The sequence below is a fragment of the Peromyscus californicus genome, unplaced genomic scaffold, assembly GCF_007827085.1.
Source record: "Peromyscus californicus insignis strain IS unplaced genomic scaffold, ASM782708v3 Scaffold_7__1_contigs__length_154581171, whole genome shotgun sequence".
NCBI classification, from domain to species: domain Eukaryota; kingdom Metazoa; phylum Chordata; class Mammalia; order Rodentia; family Cricetidae; genus Peromyscus; species Peromyscus californicus.
Window position 1 is genome coordinate 68275647 of NW_026294595.1, and position 25077 is coordinate 68300723.

The 25077-nt window shown below is 49.8% G+C and overlaps 1 protein-coding gene across 2 annotated transcripts; it reads right to left on the reverse strand.

Moving 5' to 3' along the window:
* Positions 1-13771: 13771 nt before the first annotated feature.
* Slc35c1 (solute carrier family 35 member C1) lies at positions 13772-23171 on the reverse strand. 2 transcript variants are annotated; one of them, XM_052724821.1, is made up of 3 exons: positions 20787-23171; positions 18738-19267; positions 13772-15641 (listed from the first exon to the last, which is right to left on the reverse strand). In XM_052724821.1, the coding sequence occupies exons 1-3, from the start codon at positions 20816-20818 to the stop codon at positions 15082-15084; spliced, it is 1122 nt and encodes a 373-aa protein (XP_052580781.1). In that variant the 5' UTR covers positions 20819-23171; the 3' UTR covers positions 13772-15081. The 2 variants fall into 2 exon arrangements, with proteins under 2 accessions (XP_052580781.1, XP_052580783.1); XM_052724823.1 differs by having other exon boundaries at positions 20497-23171.
* Between the last annotated feature and the right edge of the window lie 1906 nt (positions 23172-25077).

The window sequence follows — 25077 nt, forward strand, 5'->3', positions numbered from 1 at the left end:
TTCACTGAAAATCAAATTTGAGCCGGTGAGGTGGCTTCTTGGGTAAAAAGATTCTGCTGTGAGGCCTGAGGACCTGAGTTATCTCCCGGGACCCACGTACAGAAGGAGAGGATCAATTTTTACATGACTTCTGACCTCTGCTTGTGTACTGTGGTACACACACCCACACAAATAAATAAATGAATAAGCAAATAGAATCTAATAAATGGTAAAATAATCATATTGATTTTGGCTTAGATTAGAACAGAATTTCTGGCAAATGACCCTAAACACACTTCTGTACAGCATTGATGCTTACAGAATCAAAATATCAGTCAACTCTGAAAACACTGAAGACACTGTACATCCTGCAGCGTCAAATACTCAGCCAAGATCCAATTCTTTCTGTAAAAATAAATAAGCACATCCTTCTCATTAGCATGCAAATTTGCTTTCATTGCTAATGAATGGTTAAAATTATATTCATATAAAAGAATTGTTTTGAAATAAATTTATTATTTATTATCAGTAATATCTGATGTGCATATGTGCTGCAGGCCGCAGGAATATATCATAAGAACTCAGCTGGTTATGGCAAAGTCACTACCTGGAGGAATCAGGGAATTCCTCCAGAGGAAGCCAAATCCCAAGGAGTTTTTGGTGTTACTTGGCTTGTTATATATCAGCTGTATTCTGTTATGAAAATCATGTGTGCCTTCATAGTTTTTCCAATTGACTTCCCCCTAAGAAGGACTAACAGTGTAGACTGATCACTCTCTGGACATACGCATTCCAGGTATTTGGAGAACAGCCTCAGGAAAGGCTTTCTCTGGAATCAGATTATCTCCCTTAGTCACTTTCTTCAAGGACTACAGGAAACACCACCCAGGTGGGCGCCCAACTTCCGAGGACTAACAATGATAACAGCCCACATGCAAGTCTCCTGACTTAAATTCCACAAGGAGACACTGCTTAGGAGAGGTGGACGTTAAGTAATAGCTTTATACAATTTAGCTCGGACCCTCCCTTTTATATACCGGGACCTCCAGGGCAGAGGGCGGAGAAGAGAAAAGAGAATGGAAGAACTAGATGGGTAAGAACTTGAGAGGAACAAACTGAGATGGGGAAGAACTAGATTGAAGGGCTAGAAGAGAGGACTAGAGGAACGAGATGGAAGATGAGGAAGAACCAGATGGGGAAGAACAAGACAAGGAAGAGCCAGATGAGAGAGAAGGAGACGGAAGAGGAGCTGATAGGGGAAAGAACTAGATAGATGAGAACCTAGAAGGGACAGAACTAGATGAAGGAATTAAGATAGAACCTAGAGGGGACAGTAGATAAATATAGAGAAATCAGGCAAGAAAGGAGCTAGACATGAGAGCAGAATAGAAGCTGTGTAGAGAGAGCTACCACAGAATAATAAAGTGTATGAACTAAGGAGTTTGGTGTACATAGATTCATTTCTTTTCATCAAAAATTAATTATCAGCTGGTTGTAGATTCTTCCCGGACCCTGGGAGGGGACTATCGAGGGGCTGGACCCCCATAGTCCCTGATACATATGTATTTTCAATATTTTATCTATAATTATTTTGTGTGTGTGTGTATGCACGTGTGCACCCATGTGTACGCACATGTGCACCCGAGTGCATGCTATGGTACATGTGTGGAGTTCTAACACACACAATCCAAAGGCACTAATGTGATTCTTGGATGCTGAGAAATACTCACAGTGAAGTATTAAAAAGTCTTTGTTTCCTACAATTAACCATGATGGTTTCAGAAGAGCAGAAATTTTATCTGCCCGCTAAAAGCATACTTTTCATCTTTAAATGGGTTCTGGGGATTGAAATCAAGTCACCAGGTTTGTGTGGCAAGTACCTTTACTGCTGAGCCGCCTTGTTGGCCCTGTGTCCTTATTTTGTATAACTAGATAGCCAGTTTTGTATAAAAGTTTCTCACTGAACAATGAATGAATCTTGAGTGGAAAAGTCTAATAGCCTGCTGTAGGGTACAGAGTGTCCTGGGGATCTCCCTAGGAACCGAAGAGGACTGCTGTGCGGGCCACAGGAGTTGAGCTTGGCTGCTGGCAGTACCTGGGCTCCTGTAGACAGGGTTTCACCCCAGCAGGAAGTGACCAGGGTGCCTTTTCATCAGTCCATCCTAGGCGTTTCCCAGGCAGCCTCAGTCTCTGCTGACCCTGAACTAAGGACAAGGCCATGAGCAAGTGACCACCTTTCTGATCCTTGCCACATCCAAGACCCTTCCAGCCTAGGTGTGGCCATTAGATGTTGGAACAAGCCAGGAAAGGAGTGGGAGGCCGTGTTCAGGACTCTTGGGACTGAGCCATGAGTCACCTCCAGCTCTCAGGAGGGCTGCTCTCAGTTCCTGCCCTGGGTGACAAGGAGCAAGGCCAGACAGTGGACCTTTCATTGACAAAGAGCTAATACAGTAAAGCAAAAGCACAAACAAAGGACAGTCTGTAGCCTTGTTCCTTCTAAACCAGCAATTTCGTGGGCTGTTGCCCATGAAAGAAGAGTAACTGTAGCTTAAGCTCAAGGAAGGAAAGGGGTGTGTGTGTGTGTGTGTGTGTGTGTGTGTGTGTATTGGCTTTCCGACTCTGATTCTTGCTGGGTGACTTGTGGCAAGGCCCTTAACTTTTCCAGCTGCAGCTCCCATATCTATGAGACAAAGGTCATGGGGCTGGCTGGAGAGATGGTGGAGTGGTTGATCACATATCCTACTCTTCCAGAGGACCCAAGTTCAATTCCTAGCACCTCCATTAGTTGGCTCACAATGGCCTGTAACTCCAGCTCCAGGGGTATCTGCACCCCTGGCCTCTGTGGGCACCCACACTCCTGTGCACATACCCACACAGACACATATATATCATTTTAAATTAATAAAAATAAATAAAAAAGAAAACAGAGTTCATAACCTTACCTCCTTCCTAGGCTATTGCAAGGATTATGTTTGCTAAACTGTGCAGTTTACCCTTCCCCTGAGTGTTGAGTGATGGGGTTAGAATTATTATGATAACTGGTTATTAGGATTATTATGTCACCTCAGGTGTGTGGTTTTCCCAACATTGCTATTATTTTATTAATTAATTTTATTTTTATGCCTTTATTACTTTATGTGTATGGTGTTTTGCCTGCATGTATGTCTGTGAACCATTGGTGTGCCTGGTTCCCAAGGAGACCAAAAGAAGGCACTGAATCTCCTGGCCCTGGAGTTCCAGGTGTTGGGAGCTGCTGGCTTTGGGTGCTGGGAACTGAACTGGGTCTTTTGGAAGAACAGCCAGTACTCTTAACTGCTGAGCTACCTCTTCAGCCCTAACTAATTCATTTTTGAGATAACACTTCTCTATGTAGCCCAGGCTGGACTTGAACTTGCAGAATCCTCCTGCCTCAGCCTCCTAAGGGTTAGGATTACAGGTGTGCATGACCACACCCCATTTTTTACATGATGTTGGGGGTAGAACCCAGGACTTTGTGCATGCCAGGCAAGCACTTTACCAACTGAGCCATGTTTCCAGCCCCTCTCCATTTTTTGTGTATGAGTTATTTCACTGTTGTAAAATATGCACAGCACAAATTAACCATTTTAACCAGGTTGCATCATCCCACATAGAAACTCTGTACCCATCAAACAGCAGGCCACCATTCCTTCCTCCCAATGCCTTAGTTACCTCTGCTCTGGTACCAGCTCCTGAAAACTTACCCCCAATCACATAAGTGTCCCTTTGTGTCTGGTTTCTCCCACTTAGAATATTTCCAAGTGTAGCCATGTGCTTTCTTCTGTTGATGGATACAGCCGTGTGCCACACAAAGGATGGATAGTGGCAGATCTCACAGAGTACAGTGGGTGTCCCAGGAGTGCTGTGGGATGTTCTGTATGGCAAATGTGTTGCTGATTAGTCAATAAATAAAACACTGATTGGCCATTGGCTAGGCAGGAAGTATAGGCGGGACAAGGAGGAGAATAAAGCTGGGAAGTGGAAGGCTGAGTCAGAGAGACACTGCCAGCCGCCATGATGAGAAACAGCATGTGAAGATGCCGGTAAGCCACGAGCCATGTGGCAAGGTATAGATTAATGGAAATGGATTAATTTAAGCTGTAAGAACAGTTAGCAAGAAGCCTGCCACAGCCATACAGTTTGTAACCAATATAAGTCTCTGTATTTACTTGGTCGGGTCTGAGCTGCTGTGGGACTGGCGGGTGACAGAGATTTGTCCTGACTGTGGGTCAGGCAGGAAAACTCTAGCTACACAGGAGATTATAATGAATTTCCTGCCTGTCAGTGATGCTGTGTACATCACATAGAAACACAAAGCAGGTGGTTTAGGCAAAGCACCGTGCCACAGTCACAAAAGTATAGTGTATGACATGGGATAATGATGACGAAGGACAATGATGGTCTCTGTGTCTTCTGTACCATGCTTTGTTCTGTGAGTTTGGGGGCATACTCACCTGCCATACAGAAGGGATCAGGCCTCACACACCTGGTGCCTCAGGAGGCCTTGATGAGGGAGTAACTTCAGCTTTCTCTAAGTGATGAGATTGCTTAATCAGGCTGTTCGTTTCTAGAGGAACTCCTATCGTGAAGTACTGCGTGAGTGTGGTCCGCTGTATCTGTGCAGGGTGTTTGTTTCATGAGTCATCTGCTGACAGACACTGTGTCCACTTTGGGATCTTGTGTGTAGTGTCACTGTGAATATGGGCACCCTTCTTTCCAGGCAGCTCTATTGAGACATAGCACCTATGTCAAAAAATGCACCCACTTAAATGTATAATAAGTCAATGCTTTTATTACAGCCAGAGCTGTGCAGCCGCCTCCACCACCTAATTTTAGAGCATCTCCTCTCCCCTCCCACCTCAGAGGGAGTGAGTGACAGCCTGAGGCATCCACCCATCTATTTCCTGTCTCTAGAGGTTTGCCAATTCTAGGCATTTCACATAAACACAATCATATACCATGTCCATGCTCTTTCATGGCTGTCATTTTTTATTTTTTGAGACAAGGTCTCATACAGCCTGAGGTGGCATGAAGCTTGCTGTGTAGCTCAGGATGACCTTGAACTTCTGGTCATCTTGCCCCTACTTCCTGAGGGTGACAATTGCAGATGTGTACCACAACATCATTTTGCAACTCTGGGGATCAAACTCTGGGCTTCACACATGCTAGGCAAGCATTTTGCCAACTCAGCCACATACCCATCCCACACCATCTTTATTTAGCATTATATTCGAAGGCTGATATATTGCTACTTGTTTATGCCATGGCTGGCTGGCTCAATGTGGGGGCAAGGATTTTCCCAGGCTCCCAGCAAACTCCGGCAGGCCAGAGTGCTGTTCATGGTTTGTGTGGTTGCATTCTTCAAAAAAACTCTTTTTAAGAGCCTTCCACACACTGGCCACTTCACCAGTACTGGCTAAGTGATGAAACACACTGGATGTGGTGACATACACTTGTAATCCCAGAAGTCAGGAGGAGGAGACAGGAGAGTCAGAAGTTCAAAGCCATGCTCAGCTACATAGGAAATTTGAGGCCAACCTTGGATCCATGAGACCCTGTATAAGGCCACAGAGCTGGCAGGGGGCAGAACTGAGATTCGATCCCGGGCAGTCTGGCCGCAGAAGCAGAGCTGCACAGAGAAAGAGGTTTTCTCTGAGAGCGTGCTGTCGTCCAGTGTGCCCAGTGCCTCCTTCTCAGTCTTTGCTTTGAGCAAACCTGGCTCTGGCTTCTGCCTTCCCTGCAGGTTCTGGACTCTCTTGCCCAGTCCTGAGAAGTGTAGGAGAACAGAAGCTGCCTCCCCTTCCCAGCTACCACAGGGAGAGCCTTCTGTAAGACCCCGCGGGCATTTGCCTCTCCCTGTCTGACTACCCGATAGACTTCTTCGAGCCTTTCTGCTACCTGTCAAGAAAACTCTTCTCCATTTTAAGGCCAGTGCAGCCTTCCTGTTGTCCCTCCCTCCCTCCCTCCCTCCCTCCCTCCCTTCCTCCCTCCCTCCCTCCCTCCCTCCCTCCCTCCCTCCCTCCCTCCTCTCCTCTCCTTTTGTGGCTTTATTGAGTTATAATTGGCAAATAAAAATTTTATATGTTGAAGGCATATAGTGTAATATTTTGATGTCTGAATATGGTATGAAATGATTGTTGTAATCAAACTAATTAACCTATTTATCACCTCAGGTAGTAATCTTTTTATTAGTGGTATGTATATTTAAGATTTACTCTTAGCAAATTACAAGTATACAATGCCATATTATTAATTATAGTCTCTATTTCAGTCTTTCTAACCAAATTCCCTCGACCACGAAGCCTGTGTTTGTTTTTATTGGACAGTTTGATCTGAGATCAGAAAGGACAGTAGGCACTAGTCAGAGGAAGAAAGGGGAGACACCACAGGGAGAGGGAGCAGCATGGGCAAAGGTCCTGAGGTAGGTGGGAACATCGAGGATGGATGGCAGAAGGCTCGAGTGCTTCCTCCCGTCCCTGAGCTCATCCATTTTCAGGTGCAGCTGCCTCTTTCACAACAGCGAAATGACCAATCAAACCCTTCCTTTTGCAAAGGAGAGGGAAATCGTCAGGATGCCTCTCCACCATGATGCCTCCCCTCAGCCCACTTTGACCTGAGCTGCATGCTTGCCACTGCCCAGACCAATATGCAGGGATTACTGATGCAATCCAGACCAACAACAATTCACCCCTGGGCTGGGGCAGAGCCTGGCTTCGGGGAGGTGTGATAGGTACTTTCTCAGCTGGAAGAGGGAATTGTGGGTAGACTTCAGTGTTGCTACCAAATGACTGTGCCTTTCCGACCTATTGACATGATTAATTGGTAGGCTAGAATTCACCACTTGACTCTCTCAGAAGAGATCGTGGAGCACCCCCGCCAGTATTGTTCAGGATAACAGCCAGCCTTGCTGCTAGTCAGTCCCTCATTCACACTGTTATATCGCAGTAGCAACACCAACCACAGAACTGGTCTCTCAGACTCCCTGTAAAGCAGCAAGAGGTCAGTAAGGAAGGCTGTGGAACATTCCACCTGCCCCCAAAGTCCAGGGTTGTGGGACGTTTGAACAAGTTGTAAAGATGCGTCACTGGTTTACCTTGCCTGCCTAAAGCACCTGATTGGCTTAATAAAGGGCTGAATGGCCAACAGCTAGGCAGGAGAGGATAGGTGGGATTTCAGGGGGAAGAGAGGAACAGGAGGAATCTGAGGTTCATGGAGAGACACCAGTGAGACACAGAGGGAGTCAGACATACAGAATGGAGGAGAGGTTGAAAAAAAAAACAAAAACCACATGGCAGAATGTAGATGAACAGAAAAGGGTTAATGTAAGTTATACGAACTAGTTGGGAACAAGCCTAAGCTAAAGGCCAAGCTTTCATAATTAATAATATGTCTCTGTGTCATTGTTTGGGGGCTGGAGATCCCAAAGAAAGTCTGACAAGAAAGACTCAGTATAATCCAGAATTGTTTAGTGCTGCAGGAAAATGGCAGAGGCAGCCAGAGAGATCTTTCTGGAAGCTTGTCTCTGTGGAGGTGGAGAAAGAAGGGCATTGCTAACTGAGCCAGGCCATGGTGGCCTCTCACTTATAGACCTGCGGTCACCTTTGCTCCATGGGTCTTGTGTGATGCTCAGCCTCTCACAGATGTGGCAAACTTTCAAAGAATTTAAATGCCAAGAAACCTGCACACACGGCCCTGGGTTGCAGCCAGCATGTATGTTTGCCACACAGCCCACACAGTATCTCACAATCTGAGTTTCCTTTAAAGACCAAGAGACTGAATATAAAGTTCCAGACTTCTGGTTTCTCTTGCAAGGAAGTTCTAGCAATTTAGGCTTGCCATAGTTTGGAGACAGTTACCCCACAAGTCCCCAGTGGGAAGATTTGGACAAAGGGGTGACTTCTTTAAGAGGCGGGACCTAGTGGAGGTGATTGGTCATGATCAGCATCGTGGTGGGACTAATGCTGGTCTCGGGAGTGGATTAGCTCCCACAAGAGTGGGCTGTTATAACAGTCTGGCTGTTCCCAGAGTCTTGCTTCTTCCCTCACAGAGGGCCAGTCTTTGGCGCACACCCATGACACCAGGTAACACGGGACACACCAGGAGCACCCTGGACAGATGTCATGCTGTTTAAATCTTTCAACTATCAGAACAAGGAGCAGATGGTCCTGTTGTCTTTATATATTGTCCAGAATTAGGTGTTTTGATATAGCAACACAAAACGGACTAGACAAGACCACATGCTCAAATGATAGATGACAGGAGTTGGGGAGCTGGCCCTCCAGTCCAGTTCTCTGTGGTCCCCACTCAGTCCACATGGATGTAACTGGTGGTCCATGCTGGTATTCTCATTAGGACTTCATGCCTGTGCCGATTACGTTCATCTTCCCATGACGGCAGCAGGAGGGAAGGAGCAGAGATGCCCTGGGGAGGTGAGGGCAGCCCCCACAGGTCAGGTCTCTCCTAGCAGGCACGGAGCTGTCCCGGCAGCCCTCCCAGTCAAATCCCCAGGTCTGGGTAGCAGATGGGATAAGTCTGTACAAAGTCACACTGCTCTTCCTCCGGGAGCTAGGTCATGTATGCCACATGTGTTATCTCATCCTGTTGTTACCAGGGAAATCGGGGTCTCTGCTTGGGGTTCTTAGTCTGGTTAATAAAATAATTTAAAGGCTGGAGCAATGGCTTGGTGGTTAAGAGCATTGTTTGTCCTTCCATAGGACCCAGGTTCAATTCCCAGCACTAGCATTGAAGTTCCTAACTCCAGTCCCAGGGAATGCAATGTAAGGATTCTGTCCTTAATTACATCATCAGCCTGTGACGGCGTCCCAGCCTAAAAAGCAGCCACGAGCAGCGTGCTGTTTAACCAACATTGGTGCCGTTCAGACTCTGATACACCACCAAGCACCGAGGACCTGCTGTGACCGCTGCTGCCTCTTCCCCCATCCAGCAAGACGGCGAGACCACGAGCACATGTGCATCCCTCGCAGCCTCCACTGGACCCCCACACAGCTACCACTACTGATACCGTCATGATTCTTCACAGTGAGTCTGCCATTCTTGCGGCTGTAGTCTGAGCTATATTCTTTGCGACGGACACCCCGGGGGTTGTCCTCGGGCTGTACTGGCAATGGCAGGCACATTTTCGCTCCTGAAGAGGAGGTAAATGGTGTCTAGGGTTCAACGGTGGACCAACTGCAGTACAGCCGAGCCCTCACCTTCCCTTGACGAAGAGGAACGGTGACTTGAGCTGATTCATAGATCTCTCTCCACTCTTGGGGACGCCCAAGATTGTAGTCTGATCCCGGTTTGTTATTTTAATTTTTTATTTTTCCCTTTGCTACAGCCATGAGACAAATGGGCAGATACGATACATTTACCACCTACATTGGTGGACAGGGGCGGGCACTAGTAAACCTGGCTGCATAACAGTGTCTCGGGAACTTCTGCCAGCGAACGGGCAAATAAGAGTTACTTTATCCCCAAGCTTTCTACTAAAGTTCTAAACCCTTCTCCTTCCCCACTTCTGTGTCTGCCACGTGCAACCTTTTCTGTCTGTCTGACTTCTGCCGGCAGTGGGCAGGCTCAAATGGGCGGGCTTGGGCGGTTTCTACGGCTTCTACTGACTCTAGCCCTAACTCATCTTAACTCCACCCACTCATTCTCACATGCATACAGACAGGGCCCTGGTCTTTGCCTTGTCCCTAATTCCAAAAAATAAATTCTCATGCACCACAAGCTTTTCTCTTCCCAGTTCCCTGTTCTAACTCACTGTTCAGCTAATGGTACAGGACCACCACAGAACCGGAGTCCAGAGATCATCAACATCTTGTCAAACAGAAAGTTCCCAGCCACAGCCAAGAGGGATACATGTCTCCAGAGCTAATGGATGACAGACAGCATCCCACAACGCCTGTCTACCTCAGAAGACTCCCCCAAGAGCCAACCGATGTCCAATTGTCAGCTGGAAGCAGTTTTTGAGAGGAACGACGTCCCTAGTCCCATCCACCTGCTTTTTTTATAATAAGTGAAAGTCTGGGATGTAAGGATTCGGTCCTTAATTACGTCATCAGCCTGAGATGGTGTCCTAGCCTAAAAAGCGGGTGGGCCCTCTGTGCGTCCCTCTCTTTCCTTTCTGCTCCTTCCTTCCATCTGTCCTCTCTCTCCCTCTCTCTCTCCCCCACTCTCTCCCAATAAAGCTCTAAAAAGGTAACCATGGCTCGTGACTCTCCTCCAGCACTCTCTTCCGGTGGCGGCCAGCCACGAGCAGCGCCGTATAACCTACATGCAACACCCTCTTTGACCTCCACTGGCACCTGGCATGCACATGATGCAAGCATACATGCAAGCAAAACATCCATACATAAAATTATATATATGTGCTATTTTTTATTTTTATCTATTTTCTTTTAAAGAAAAGCTGGCAGACTCACGAAGCTACTTGGCTATGTCCCTGTAAGAGACTGTGCCAGGAGGCAGGAGTTCTGGGAAGGAAAGATATATTATTTAATTGAAGGGATAATTATTCCTCCTAGCTCTTTAGCATGGTGTAAGGTGGTTCTGCTTCCTGAGGGTGGCCCTTGGAGACTGACCTGCCCAACTGGAATGCTAGGTCTTCATCCAGGCTGGAGATTCCATTGTCTTGATCTGAAGAAAATGCTTTTACCTTAATGGGCCTTTTCCACTACTGTGATCCCGTCACTCCACTCCCCTCTGGAAGAGGGAATAGTGTCATCCTACTCTACAGATTAGGCAGACAAGGTTCTGAGATGTCAAGACATTACAGTCACAGCCGAGACATGGCCAGGAAACTGAGGCTGCGGCAGTGTGATGATCAAGGAAACAGATGGCAAGGCTGACATTTGCTATAGTGTGGATCCTCAGCCACCCCAGAGGTCATCTGTAAGTCGTAGGCTTGGTTACCATGGATCTAGAACCCTTAGGCAGCAGTGCAGGAGTGCCTAGTGAGAAGTCCTTAGACATCAGGGTGAGCCCCCCTTGTCATGGGCTCTCTAGTTATGAGGTCAGTGATTATTATGATTTTGCTTCATAATCCAGCCAAGATGTGCTGCTCAACACAGGCCCAAAGCAGGGCCATTAGTCATGGACTGAACTCACAAATAGTTAGAAAAACATGCCCTTTCTGGAGTCTTGCTATATTGCTCAATGCAGCCCGAATTCTAATTAGTCTTAATAATAAAAACCCGGTGTCAGATATCAGGGTGAAAGCTGAAAGATCAGAGAAGCAGAGCAGCAGCCACTGGAGAGACTTCTTACCTCTAGGAATCCTCAGACAGACAGGGCCAAGCTCCTGTCTCCACCCCGCCTTATCACTTCCTCTCTCTGCCCAGCCATATCACTTCCTGTTTCCACATCCCAAGTACTGGGATTAAAGGTGTGTGCCATCACTGCCTGGCCTCTAGTGGCTAGCTCACACTCTGATCTCCAGGAAGCTTTATTTGTTAGAGCACAAACAAATATCACCACAGCCCAAGCTATCCTCAAACTTTCTCTCTTCTGGCCTCCTCCAGAGTGCAAGGATCATAGGCAGAGCTATCCTGCCTAGCCAACCATTTCTCATTATAAGTTGATGAACTCAGGTATTATTCGAGACAGTCACAGAAAGCTGCCTAGACAGATTGCAACTTGGGCTCAGCTAACTTCAAAACCTAGAAGTTCAAAGAGTGACAAACTATTTTGACCGGTGGTATTTTTTTAAGATTTGGAATTTGGGGGGCCTTTTACAGGTCTCTCTAGTTCTGTGTTTACCACTGTTATGCCCAGATCTCGGGGACCCCCAAAAGACCACCATGGAGACTGAATCTTGCATGTAAAGGCAAAGAGCCTTTATTTTCAAGCTCCAGGCCTTGGTCTGTCTGTCCCATGCATCAGTGGGAGCAGAGAGCCCTGAGCCCAAGCAGGGTAGAGGTGTTGGGTTTTTTTTTTTTTTTGGTTTTTTTGTTTTTTTAAATCATAGCAGAGGTTGGGGTGAGGGGATTTCTAGGGTTCAGGACCCTGATTGGCTGATAATTGTCTAGGTATCTTTAAAACAAAAATAGGTATGTGCTAAACTCAGGGACATCTGGCCACCTTATCTAATGGTCGGAATGTTTGGGATGTTAGGTACTTCCCCCTCCCTGGTTAGGTACTACCATCCTGGGTAGATCCCTGGATGGTATCAGCTTAAGGCTTTTCCTGGATCTGGGTGCTGCCTGCCAGTAAGCCTGTCACAGAAGCTGTGTCTGGGCCCCTAAGTCTGTCATGGCAGCTGTGTGGTCAAGCTGTTTTGGGGCCCCTCCACACCACCCAGATGATAATGCATGAGGATGATTTGGTTAGAGTTTGCTATGGCGAGGGAGTTGGCCACCATTGCAAATACAGTAGCTGGTAGAGGTAGGCAGAGAAGGGAGGAGGCCTGCTGGGAAGAAAAGGCAGGCTTCAGGGCTGCCACCTTTGGACAGATGGCCCAGGGGGTGCCAGCAGCAAGCTAACTGGGGGTGGGCAGGCTAGGAGGGTGTGGGTTCTGGCTTGGGAGTGTCTGTCCACGGAGGAGGTAGCCTGAGGGAGGAGACCTGATTGTCCTGTTTCAACACTGCGGAGGTGGTTGGCTTTTGGTCTCGGTGGCTGTCAAGGCTGTGGGTCGGAATACTATGGCCATTGATGATTTGGCCATTGTCCGTGTGTTCATGGAGCATCCCAGTGTGCAGACAGGGAGTCTGCTCTGTTCTGTGAGCTGTTATGCTCACCTCTCTGTACTGGGGAGCCCTCATCTGTGACAAGAGGATGCTACCAGAACTTGTCTGGAACACGAATGTACATCAGTGTTTAGACCAGTGCCCGGCACACGCTAAGCCCACAACAGACTTTACTAATCAATCATTACCATTTGTGTGTGTGTGTGTGTGTGTGTGTGTGTGTTCACGTGTGTACACATGCATAGATGTGTGTACATGTGGAGGCTAGGAGTCAACCTTAGGTGTCATCCAATAGTTTTTTTGAGAGGTTCTCTCTCGCTAGGGCCTGGGTTCACCAATGAAGCTAGGCTGGCTGGCCATTGAGCCCCAGGGATTAGGCTGAGCTGGCTGGAGGCTTTACCTGTCTCTGCCTCCCCAGCGCTGGGACTACAGGTATGTGCCCCCATGCCTGGTTTTCCCCGTGGGTTCCAGTGATGGACCTCAGGTCCTCGTGCAGGCTGGCTAGCACTGTACTGACAGGACCAGCTCCCCAGCTTCATAGCTTTTTTGTTGCTTTTGTTCTGTTTAAGAGCAGTTGAAGAAAGGCTTTTACTGGGGGTAAAGAACCACATACAGCAGCCACACTGAATTCTGCTACTTTTCTCTACACAAGCCTCTGTGAGCCTCAGTGTCCTCATCTGTAAAATGGGGTGGGGAATGGCTCCCACCCCACACAGTAGGAATGGCTGTGGAGACGAAGGGCAGGTGGGCAGCTCTCAGTGCCATGTCTGCCGTCAGTAAAGTGCACAGCCAGTGGCAGCTGGTACTGATGGCAACTTCAACGCTGGCCACCCACTTCCCAGAGTAAGTATATGGAGGATCCTTGTCCTAAGAGATTCCAGGCTCAGAAAGGCTGCCTGCTGTAGTTGGGTCCCTGCAGACTTGGCTTTTATATTTCCACTGGGCCCTGTGTCCCTCACTCAGTCCACACACACCCTCTATGTCTTTTTTTTTTTTTTTTATTAAATCACATACAACTCAGGGCATCAGGCCCCACCAACTTCATTAGAACCTGGGATTGTGGGAAATAAGAATCAAAGGCTGGACACAGTCTCCCCATCTTTTTATGACAGGAACAAAAACATCAGACATTACCCAAGGAAATGAGGGTACAAAAGGCAAGAGAAGGGACTAGGGGAATGACGCTACCCTGAGGTTATGAGGGTGTGGTGCTGGGGTTATGGTCTGAGCGCTTCTGTCCCTGGATTCATGTTGGAGTCTTTATGTTGAAGGCTTTGGAGGTGATCAGGTCATGGGGTAGAACTCTCATGAATGGGGCTAGTGCTCCTATATAAGAGGCCCAAGGGAGCTTGTCTGTACTTTTCCCACATGAGTGTGTGGACAGAATGTTTCTCGGAAACACTGGGTCTATGGGTGCCTTGATCTGAGCTTTGCTGTCCCCAGAAGAGTTATAAACCAACTTCTGTTCTTAGCCACCTGGTCTAGGTTATTTGTGATGGGAGCCAGATGGGCTAATTCTGAGAATCAGTGGGCTCCTTTAGCCCCAGTCTCAGAGAACACAAAACGTCTCTTACTGTCACGAGGGGCTCGGGGGTCCAAGCACAAGGGAACAGAGGCTAAGAGTGGACCCCACTACCTACCTGCAGATGGAGGTGTTGGGGGAGGCCGATGATGGAGAAGAGAGTCCAGAAACGGAGCACAGCTAGGTAGCTGGGCCAAGTGCTGGAGAAAGGGATGGTGGCCCCTCTGGGCCAAGAGAAGCCAGGCAGTAAAGCTGGGGTTAGGGGCTGCGGAGGGGTTCATCACCCTACTTAACCTGTAAAAGATGTGTGGCTCCCCCGTTCTAAAGCTGCAAATATGGAGTGCAGAGGTGAATGTTTTTTCATCAGCCACTCCTGGCTGCAGCTCCCATGAATGGGTCTGCCATACCCATTCACACAGAAGAGGGCAGAGTGGCCATTTCCTCCCTTGGCCAAGCTCCCACCTCCCTCCAAAGGCAGGCTGGGGTGTTCCTGATGTTAATAGCACCTGGTTACTCTACCTGCCCTGGGTCCCAGAGATGTGGAGTCACCCAACTCCCTTCAGCTAGCCATAGTGGAGTCACAACCCATCTCCCTTGTGATCAATCCAGCCCTTTAAGGCTGCAGCTGGCCCCAACCCCAGAGACGACATGGAGGTAGACAGGCCCCAAGAGGAGGCAGGAAGGGGTGCCACTCCCAGGAGAGTTTTCCCAAGACAGGTTGGGGCGGACAGGAGATTTGGCAGCTTTCTGACATTCCCAGGAAAGACCCTGGCTCCTCTTAGACTATACTCCAAGGAGGATGTAAACAATATTGCTCAGGGCCACACCAGCTGGCTCTACGGGAAGCCTTCAGTGCTGGGTCTCTGAAGGAGCTCACACCCCAACGGCACTCTTCTCGCTCTCTTTGGAGCTGGGGTCCTCCTGGGTCTTCTGCATCTCCCAGCCCCTGACCCAGGTGTAGGCGGAGGAGCCACCCAGCACCATCAGGTTGCTTGTCCACCACAGGAAGCTCTTAGTCTCCTCATAGTAGAGCACAGCCAGTACTGTCTGCGCACAGGCCTTGGCTGTGCCTGACACATTGTGGGTCAGGGGACTGGTGAATTTGATCTGCAGCCCCGTCACATAGCCGATGGCAAAGCCGAACAGGCCACCCAGCGTCATCATGACCCAGAAGTGGGCACTGTCCAGGTGAGCAAAGTCAAGGAGGGCACGGAGCTCGCCCAGCAGTACCATCAGGGGCAAGAAGAGCACACAGGCATTGACGTTGTTATAGAAGGTTAGGCGCCAGATACTGTTGTCTACCGCCGGCAGCACCTTCTTGGTATAGATGGCATTGAGGGAAACGCAGAGGCTGGCCAGCACCCCGAAGACGGTGCCCACCAGGGACAGGGTGCCCTCAGCTCCCTCTTGGTCTATACCCAGCCAGAAACCACCTGTATCAGAGACAGAAGAGTGACAAGGTGAAGAGGGATGAGAAGGGGAAGGAGAGGGACGAGATTCTGATACCACAGTTCAGACTGTTCTGTGGCCCTTATCACCAGCACATCCGGCATTTAATCCCCCACACCAAACAAGGGCTGAGGGAGTAGAGGCCAGAATGAAAACCTGCCTCTCCCCTTCCCCCTCCCCCAGCCACAGTCTAGCAGGGGGGAGGTATAAGGACAGTGTGGCCCTGTTACCTCTCTAATTACAATGGTGATCACTGTAATGAGGGCTACAACGGACGTGCCTGCAGGGGGAATGTTCTACAGGAGGAGGGCCAGCTGGTGGCTAAAGTGACCTTGGGCAAGGACAGGACTGCTTCGGCTCCCTCAGTGTGAGCATCAGGTCAGAGCTGCTCCTGGCCTGATGTTGCTTGCAGAGTCCCTTGGGGACAGACTCTACACTCTTGGGTCTCCTCTGTTCAAGGAACCTGCATGGCTCCCTGGGCCACAGCACTGGGCTTCCCGCATCTGGCCAGCACTTCCTCTGTGACTCGATGGCCTCAAGCCACCTTCTCAGCTCCCCACTTCTCACTACAGAGCTCTGTGTGTCTGCATCCAAAATGCTAGTCTTTCCAGGGATTCTACCATTCTTCAAGGCCAAAGCTGGCCTCTCCGGGGGAATCCCTTCTAGATCCACCAAGTACCCAGGCCTCTTCCCAGTTTCCTGCTCCCTGCCCTTTAACACAACGCTCTTTGCCTGCCCCTGCCTGGTAGGTGCCTGTCCCTGGCCGGTAGGTGCCTGCCCCTGGCCAGTAGGTACTTGTCCCTGGCCGGTAGGTGCCTGCCCCTGGCCAGTAGGTACTTGTCCCTGGCCGGTAGGTGCCTGCCCATGGCAACACTCTGGTCTCTTTATTTAGATCCTGTATTCTCACAAGGCAGAGGCTTACTGCTTCCATAAGGATCAGAAACATAGAATAGCAGGATCTGCACAGGCATCAGAGAGATCTGGACTCTGACTGCTCTGTAATTTTGAAGCTGAGCTACCTGGGTGAAGTTACTTAACCTCTCTGAGTTCCAATTTCCTTCATCTATAAAAATTGGGGCCATGTTCTTGCTCCCATGTTAACCAATCTACTCTTTGTCTTGTAACTAAAATGATCTTCCTCTGTGGCTCCCCACTGTCCCCAGGAAAGACTACTCATTCTATTGTGTGTGTCCAGTCTGTACTACTTGGGCAGCCTCATGTCAGCAAGGACTCCTCAGTAAGTCTGCTTAGACTGCTCCTCCTGCTCCCTACTCCCTCTAGAACCCCCACAGCCCTTATCAGAGATAGGCCCTCCCTCACAGAAGGAAGGGAGGGGAGAAGAAACAGATGGGGCCAGTTCTGGGGGCAACAGCGATCCACTTTTCCGTGCCACTCAGGTGGGCTGCCATGGCTCTCAGCTGCCTCACTATCAGCTACTGGTTCCTTTGGTACCTTCCTGCATGTAAATCCCCCCACTAGGGGGACCATCCCCTCTAACCCTGGCAGGGCTGGTAAACTAAGTGGGATCCCAGGGTACCTTGTAGGACAAAGGAAGTAAGGAGTACCAGTTCTCTTAGGATGTATGTGGGGGGGGGGGGGCAGGTGGGAGTCCCCCAGTGCTGACAGCTTTTTACCTGCCCTCTCTCTGGCCCAGACCCCTTACTGGATTCAGAAGCTGCTCAATCAGGGGAATATTTCTAGGGCAGATATATGTATCGGCCTGTCCCCACATCCAGAGCTCCCAGCCTGGGCCCTTGAGACACCAGAGAAGACTAAGTAGGCCAAACAAGACAGACTAAAGAACCTGGGCGGGTACAAATGAAGGTCACATTTCCACCTGAGGGAACAGATGCCCTGGTCTCTGTAACCCAGCAGTCACTTAACACCCGCCAGGCATGTTCCCTAACACATGCTGTCCAAGCCAAGAGCCCCGAGCTACATATGACTACTGGGCACTGCAAAGATGGTCACGGAATCAGGTTCTAACTCCTGTAGCTGAGGAGCTAGATGTTTAAAAGTTCGTCTGAATTTAAGCACGTTTGGCCTGTAGTTAATGTGTCTGACTGCACAGTGCTGACTTCCAGTGGGCTGGATCAAAGCAGACTGGCTTGAAACCCAGGCCAGGGAGTGTGGCCAATCTGGGATGGCATCCCAGCCTATCTTAGTTGTGGGGCCCTGGCAAGTAGCCTAGCCTCTGTGAGTTTCCGTTTCCTCAACTGTATGGAGAGGTCCACAGGGAATGCCACCACCTAGAGGGCTTCTGGGTAAAAGAGGATGCTACATGTGTAATGATCAGCACAACACTCACGTCTGGAAAGACAGTTAAAGCCTCTTAAAGCATACATACAGGACCAATGAAATGGCTCAGTGAGTAAAGGTGCTTGTGCCAATCCTGATGATCTGAGTTCAATCCCCAGCGCCCATGTGGTGGCAGAAAGGGCCAGTTCTCAAGTTGTCCTCTGATCTCTGTGTACCCCCTCTCGACACACACACCAAAAAAAAGTAAGAAATAAATTTTAAAACATGTCTACCCACTATTTCAGATGTTACCTCGAGGTAGCAGTGTCAGAGGGAGACAATGGGCTTATTAAAAGATGCTCTGTCCTCTTTAGAGAGAACTGGACAGACAATCAGGATCCTGGAGCTCTTGAGAAAGAACAGTGGCATGGTGGCCAAAGTGTGATATGTTTAAATCCCAGCTACGTCAGTGATTAGCTGTGTGATGCTGGTCAAGTTACTTAGCCTCTCTGTGCCTTGGATTTCCCTCTGTAAAATGCAGACACATTAGTTGAGTTAACGTGGACCAAATGCTTAGATCTGAGTGCCTGGCACATTTTACGCACGCAAGCAGGGACTGTTGTCTCTGCTGTAGCAGTTGCTGCTAACATTTGTTATTTTCACCCTGGCTGGGTCCCTAACTTGCTGAGTGACCATAAGGAAGTTATTTGTTCTCTACAGGGCTCTTCCCAGGACTGATGATGCAAGGGACCTGGGACAGATAAAGTAAAGGTACCTACAGTGTTTTCACCTTTAAGGTACGCTGCCCATCCTGCTGCCCACAGCTCCCGGGCCCCACTCACCAATGATGATGCCGCATGTGAGCAGGGCATAGAAGGAAGTGGTCTGTTTGAGCAGCAGGTAGGACAGAAGCACGTTGAACACGGTGGTGAGCGAGCGCCCCACGTTGTAGAAGGCCACCCCCACGTACTTGAGGCAGAGGTTATTGAAGCTTATCATGCCGATGAAGACCACCGACAGTGGCAGCACACTGCGGGCGACCTTGAGGTCCAGGTGCAGAGTAGGGAAGTCAACGGTGCCGGGGCAGCAGGTGGCCAGGGTGCTGAGGCCTTTGCACAGCAGCGAGGTCACCAGGCACTGGTAGAAGGTGACGAAGATTGGGGTGTCCAGCTGCAGGGAGGGGCTGTCCAGCAGGTACTTGTTGAGGAATACCATGGAGATGGAGGTGACCCAGTAGAGAGAGACCACCAGTGCGATCTGCAGCGCCCGCAGCAGAAACGGCTTGTTCCTGCTGTCTGCATCGGCCTCCTCGGAGGCAACGGAGACTCCAGTCAGCGCCATGCGCAGGATCCTGGACCGCTTCAGAGGGGCCCTGTTCATGGTGGCAGAAGAGCGGGGTCACCCCACGGCCAGAAGCATTCCCTGGTCTACAGGGCGCCAAGCTGCTAGGGTCTGCGGGTGCAGGCTTCAGTTGTCACACGGGGTGACCTAACGGTCCCCTCCGTCTTGGATGAAGTTCTGCTTCCGGATTTGCCCAGATGCACCTCTCCACATCGCGCTCGCTCCCAGAGGAGAGGGTCATGAGACAAGACCCAGGGAAAGGAGAAGGGGCCTAGCTAAGGGTGTGGGCCTTGACAACCACGGCCGGCTGGACGACAGGGGGCTGGTGCCTAATAGGGACGAGTCGCGGGGAGAAAGCAAGGGAGGGGGACAGAAGGGCAGGGTGGAGGAGGAAAGAACACGGCGCGGACCTCGTGGGAAGCGGAGCACCGAGAGGGAGGCGTGGGCTACGTGGAGGGCGGGCTGCGGGAGCGCCCGGAAGCGCTCGCGCCGAGCCTAAGGGAGGGCGTGCTGCAGGGAGGTCACGGAGGCTCAGGGAGGCGGCCCGAGGAACACTGACAGAGGTACGGCGGTGCAAGCCCTCGCCGAGGCCGCGAGCTGAGGGCGAGTTCCGGCTCAGCCGGGCAGGTCCCGGAGGGGCGGGCCCAGCGCGCATTTCCTGACACGCCTCCCGGAAGCCTTAAAGGGCCCGCTCTCCCGGCCTTTCGCCCTTCCCGTGGCCGCCAGGACATCAACGCCAGCCCGGAGCGCGCCAGCACGTCTGCACCTGTGGCCATGGTCCTGCCCTCTTTCTTCTGGGAACCTCCGGAGGCCAGGGAGGGTTTGCAGGTGCTGGAGCCTCTCCCATTTCCTGGAAGGGCTCTGTCATTCTCCCCGCCCCCCGCACTGTCAGTTCCCCTGGCCTCTTCAGATCGACCAGACTTGGTCAGGTGCATCTACACCATCTTCCCAGAAAATAGAATACCATCCCTCCGCTTCTGGAGACCCCCACAACAGCCCTTTGCTCCCCGTCCCCCGGAGCCCAGGCCATTCGGGAAGACCTTGTTGCAGTCCTCTCCTTTCTCCCTACCCCCATTTTCACCCCTTTCGAACCTAGTCGGGAGGACCGCGGTCCCAGAGACCCCAGCAGCACTTCCAGAGGCCGGAAGCCACATCACCTCCGCCTGATACAGTCAATTCTGGACTCCCAGACCAGAGCCTCTCGATGCAGCAACCCGTATCCGGGATCCCTCCGGGATCCCTTCCCCTTCCAGAACGTACCGTCTGTCCGTCCGCCGGACTTGGCTCCGGTGCCCTAGCGCTCCTGACTGGTGCAGGGACCTGGCGCTCACCCCCGCGGTGCCCTCGGGTGTACCTGCAATGCTGCCCAAGCCGCGCCCCCAGTACAACTTCCTGCTTGCTGTCCCCAGCGCGCGCGCCACGTCGGGCTCCGGGGCGAGGTGGGGCGGTGACCCCGGGAGCCCAGCCAGAAGGCCCCTTACCTCTATCTAAGAACAACCCTGTCTCCCACTTTCCGCCCCAACCCTCCTGGGACTCCTCCGTCCTGTTACCGTCGCTGGCGCGTCCCTTGACAAAGCTGCATTCCTGGCTCTGCGTGTCCAAGCTGATGCTTCCAGAAGGGCGTGGGTGGGGGAATCGCTGAATGCTGCCACTACCGGAGGAGGGTACCCCTCCCGGTCCCGCGTACCTGGCTTGAGTGGGCCACCAGCTCCAGGTCTTTTACTCCCGAGCTGGGAGGACTGACTTGTCTGTGCCTTCTTCCTAGCACCAATGTTGGGTGGGCAAGTTTGTCCCAAGCCAAGCTGGCTTCATTGTGGAACTAGCTAAAGCAGTGGGTTCCAGTCTTACTGCTTGTGTGGTTGACCATAAAGATGTCATGTTTAAAATATTTCAAATACTATGATAAAGGGCCTGTAATCCCAGCTGAGGTAGGAAGATCAAAAGTTCAGGGGCTACAGAGAAAATTAAAGGGCAGCCTGGGCAACTTAGTGAGACCTTATGTCAAAATAAAAAGTGGGTGTGTGTACACACAGAGAGACACTGATAAAAGGTTGTGGCTGTAGTTCAGTGTTAGAGTGCTTGCCTGGCATACACAAGGTCCTGGGTTCAATTCCCAGTACAGCAGGGGGAAAGGGGTGGGGGATCAGTACTGCTTGTCAAAATATAAACTTGAAACACATTTAGCTATAGATGTGCTGGTTTTTATGGACAGCTCCTCTCTACGTTGGCATAGAGTGGTACAGGTGGCCTCTGTCCAGCCTGAAGAGACAAGTGCTACTTCAGGAAGAGGGAGGTCTTCCTGCAGTGTCTCAGAAGAAACTGTCCATGGGAGCAGAGGGGCAGCCCTGTGTGCCTCACCAGGGCCTGCATGTGATTTATTGTAACTAAGTAAGGGTATTAGGGGAAGTATTTGTGAGAACAGAATTCTGCCCTTCAGGGGAGGCTTTTGTTGTTGTTGTTGTTTGTTTTTGTTTTTGTTTCAGGGGAGGCTTTTTAAGGTACAATTGTCAGGCCTGCAGCTGGGGAAGGGAGCACTCACAGAAAACATTGCTCAGGACTCTTATGCTCAGGTCACAGGAAGTTGGACTATGGGCATAATTTGTTCATCTTACCAATCTCATTGGTAGCATTTTCCAGAAAGGAGCTTGTTACAGGTGACCTAGATAATTATGTTGAATTTTTGAGTGTCAGCCAGGGAGCTCTTTCCCTGCTCATGAGTGTCCCCTCACTGGCCTTTCTCGGGAGCTTACACGCAGTCACCAGCACAACTGCAGGGGATTGAACAATTGGAAGAAATTGGCTATCAACCATTTGCCTTTTTTTGAGAGGACTATTCTGAGTCAGGCAAGCTGGCATTGGTCTTCAAGAAAAACTGGTCTGTTTTGAGATTATGTTTGTTTGCTTCCTTGACGTTGTGATTTGATTATGTGGTATTCGGTGCAATTGGCCCTGTAATTAAACACCAACCGGTTCATCCTTGGTGAGTGCAAAGTCAATGAACTCAACCAGGAAACAGAAATGTGAAGATGCCTGTGTAGGTGGCCATGGCTGTAGTTCCAGTGTTAGGCAGGTTTAGGCAGGAGAATGGTCAGTCTGAAGCCAGCCTGGGCTACATAGTGAGAACTTGTCTCAAAAACAAAAGCAACAGGGCTAGAAAGGTGGCTCAGTGGGGAAGGGTGCTTCCTCTGCAAGCATGAAGGTGTGAGTCCGGGTTCTCAGTTCGCACAGAAGACACTGAGCACTGTGCATGTCTTTAATCACAGCTTGGGGCACACACACACACACACACACACACACACACACACACACACACACACACCAATGGACCATTGACCTGTCATGTATCAGTCCATGTGTCTTGGGATCATTGGGGTGAACTCTCTGTCCCCAAAGCTTCAGCGTATCATGGTCCCCACTGTTCGATGCAGCTCCCAACTCAAGGCTGGACTTAGTCTGTGCATTGCCTCGAATGAACCAGCTTCAAAGGGGCATAAAATGTGGGGGTTTATTGTAAGAGTTATAATGGGGCCGGGAGAAGTCTGCCTTTTGCTGGTAATTGTGTCAGATACCACTACTGTTCTACTCCAGGAGCGTTTGCAAGCTTTTCTGTAAAGGATCAGAGAGCAAGCATTTTAAACTCTGGATACCAGATACTCTCTTAACATGACTCAACACTGAGTATTGAGTAAATATTCAGTTTTAGTATTAGTAAACACTCAGCAATTTTAGTATTGTAAACAAATGGGCACAACTGCATTTCAATAAAACTTTATTTATAAAAACAAATAGTGAGCCAGCTTTGGCTCACAGGCTACAGTTTTCTTCCTGTATTATTTTATTTTTCTTCCTTACTAATATTACCCATATTTTGTAAGCCAATGTGCCCATCTAAACTACTTACTTCCGGATTTTTTTTGCAGCTAGAGGTGACCATGTGCTATACTTTTGGATAATAAATAGTACTGTTGTCTTTGTTGCTTCCTTTTCCTTTTTCTGCCTACAATGCAGAACTGAGGTGTGGAAGGGAAGCAGCTCTCTTGTGAGCACGAATTGAAGGACAGCATGAGGAAAGTCAAGGACGATGATGGATCAGAGAATGGGGAAATCATTGGCGCTCAGCTTTTCCCTAAACCCTCCTTTGCTCTGAGCTGCCTTCAGCTTATTGTAGGAGATAAATAACTATCAGTTAAAGCCACTGTGGGACTGTTAGTCTTTGCTTTTCTCTAGCCAAACAGAGGCCTTATGGAAACAGTTCTCCTGGGTAGTTCTGGGCTGCTAACCACTTGTGTTGAAGGCCCCAGGAAAGGCTTGGGATTGGATAGTTGCTGGGCCTGGGGCTGTTTAGTTATCAAAGAGTGAACCAAATCCTCAGAGCCGCAAGTTGGTGCAGGACTCCAGAGGTGGGACTGATGTTCAAGGTCAGAGGCGGGGGAGCTGGGGTTAAGAGGACCTGTCAGCAGAAGGAGCACCAGCTTGAAGAGCACAGCTTTCAGGCAAGACTTGGAAAGATGCAGGGATGAGCAGAGAGCCAGCTCTTCTTTTAGTCAGATTACGAAGGCATCATCCTTATTTCCTGAATTGACTTCCGTTAAGCACTTGACTCTGGATGGCGCAGACCTTCTTGGGTGTTCTTTGGGCTGGTCCTTACAGCACCCTGTGAGGTGCAGTCATTAAAATCAAAGCCCAGACTTGCAAGTCTGGCTCAAGAGGCCCTTGAGGAGGAGGAGGTCGAGAGCTCTGGATTTTAACCCTGGCCAGTTTGCCTCCTGAGCTGAATGAAGTCAGCTTACTCTGTTTTCTGCTTAATCTCTTAGGTACCTGGATGTTGTGATTTGGATGTCCTTTGTCCCCTGAAGTCTGTGCATTGGATATTTGTTCCCTAGTATGAAAATATGGGGCTGGGAGGTGGTGGCGAATGCCTTTAATCCCAGCATTCAGGAGGCAGAGGTAGGAGGATCTCTGTGAGTTTGAGGACAGTCTGGTCTATAGAGCGAGTTCAAGGACAGTTACACAGAAAAACCCTGTCTCAAAAAAAAAAAAAAAAAAAAAAAAGAAAGAAAGAAAGAAAGGAAGAAAGGGCCAGGTGGTGGTGGCACACACCTTTAATCCCAGCACTCGGGAGGCAGAGGCAGGTGGATCTCTGTGAGTTCGAGGCCAGCCTGGGCTACAGAGTGAGTTCTAGGAAAGGCGCAAAGTTACACAGAGAAAACCTGTCTCGAAAAACTAAAAAAAAAAAAAAAAAAAAGGAAGAAAGAAGAAAAGAAAATATGGGAAATGTGGGGCCTTGGAGAAGTGGAGACTGATGGGACATTCTTGGACCCTTAGAAGGGATTAAGGTTGTTTTCATGGACTCTCACCCCTAGGCAGATATTCCAAGGGCTTTGTGAGAAAAGCTTGGTCCCTGCCCCACCCAGCCCTCTTGTTTCCTGTTCCGTGCAGGGAACAGGGAAGTCTTCATGCTCTCTTGTGTGTGCTCTTGCTCTGGCCTCTTCATGATGTGTCACCCACTGGAGGGTCCTCTCCAGAACTCAACAGGTATGGGTGGCACACCCTGGAACCGCTAAGTGTCAGCTGAAGAAACTTGTTAGGTTTATTGGTAGCTGCACCAGGCATTTAGCTCATAATCATAACCAAGAATTAACATGCCAGGTCTAGGGAGTGTCCTGGCATTGCTACTTCTTGTCTGAAGGCTATGCCTGGGCTCCAATTGCCCCAATCCTTAGGGTACCTGCTATGGGACAACTCGGTAGCCCTACGGCTGATCCACTGTCCAGTGTTTTCCTCTGGCTCCATCACCCATTGGTTTTATCTCCCACTGCAGCTGTGAGCTTCCTGGTGACA

Excerpts from the sequence above, each read along its gene's own strand:
- Slc35c1 (XM_052724821.1), bottom strand. The coding sequence starts at position 20,818 with ATGCAGCTTTGTCAAGGGACGCGCCAGCGACG. Across the intron at positions 19,268-20,786 it reads CAAGGGACGCGCCAGCGACG|GGCCCCTCTGAAGCGGTCCA; the intron begins GTAACAGGACGG and ends CACCATGAACAG. Across the intron at positions 15,642-18,737 it reads CACATGCGGCATCATCATTG|GTGGTTTCTGGCTGGGTATA; the intron begins GTGAGTGGGGCC and ends TCTCTGATACAG.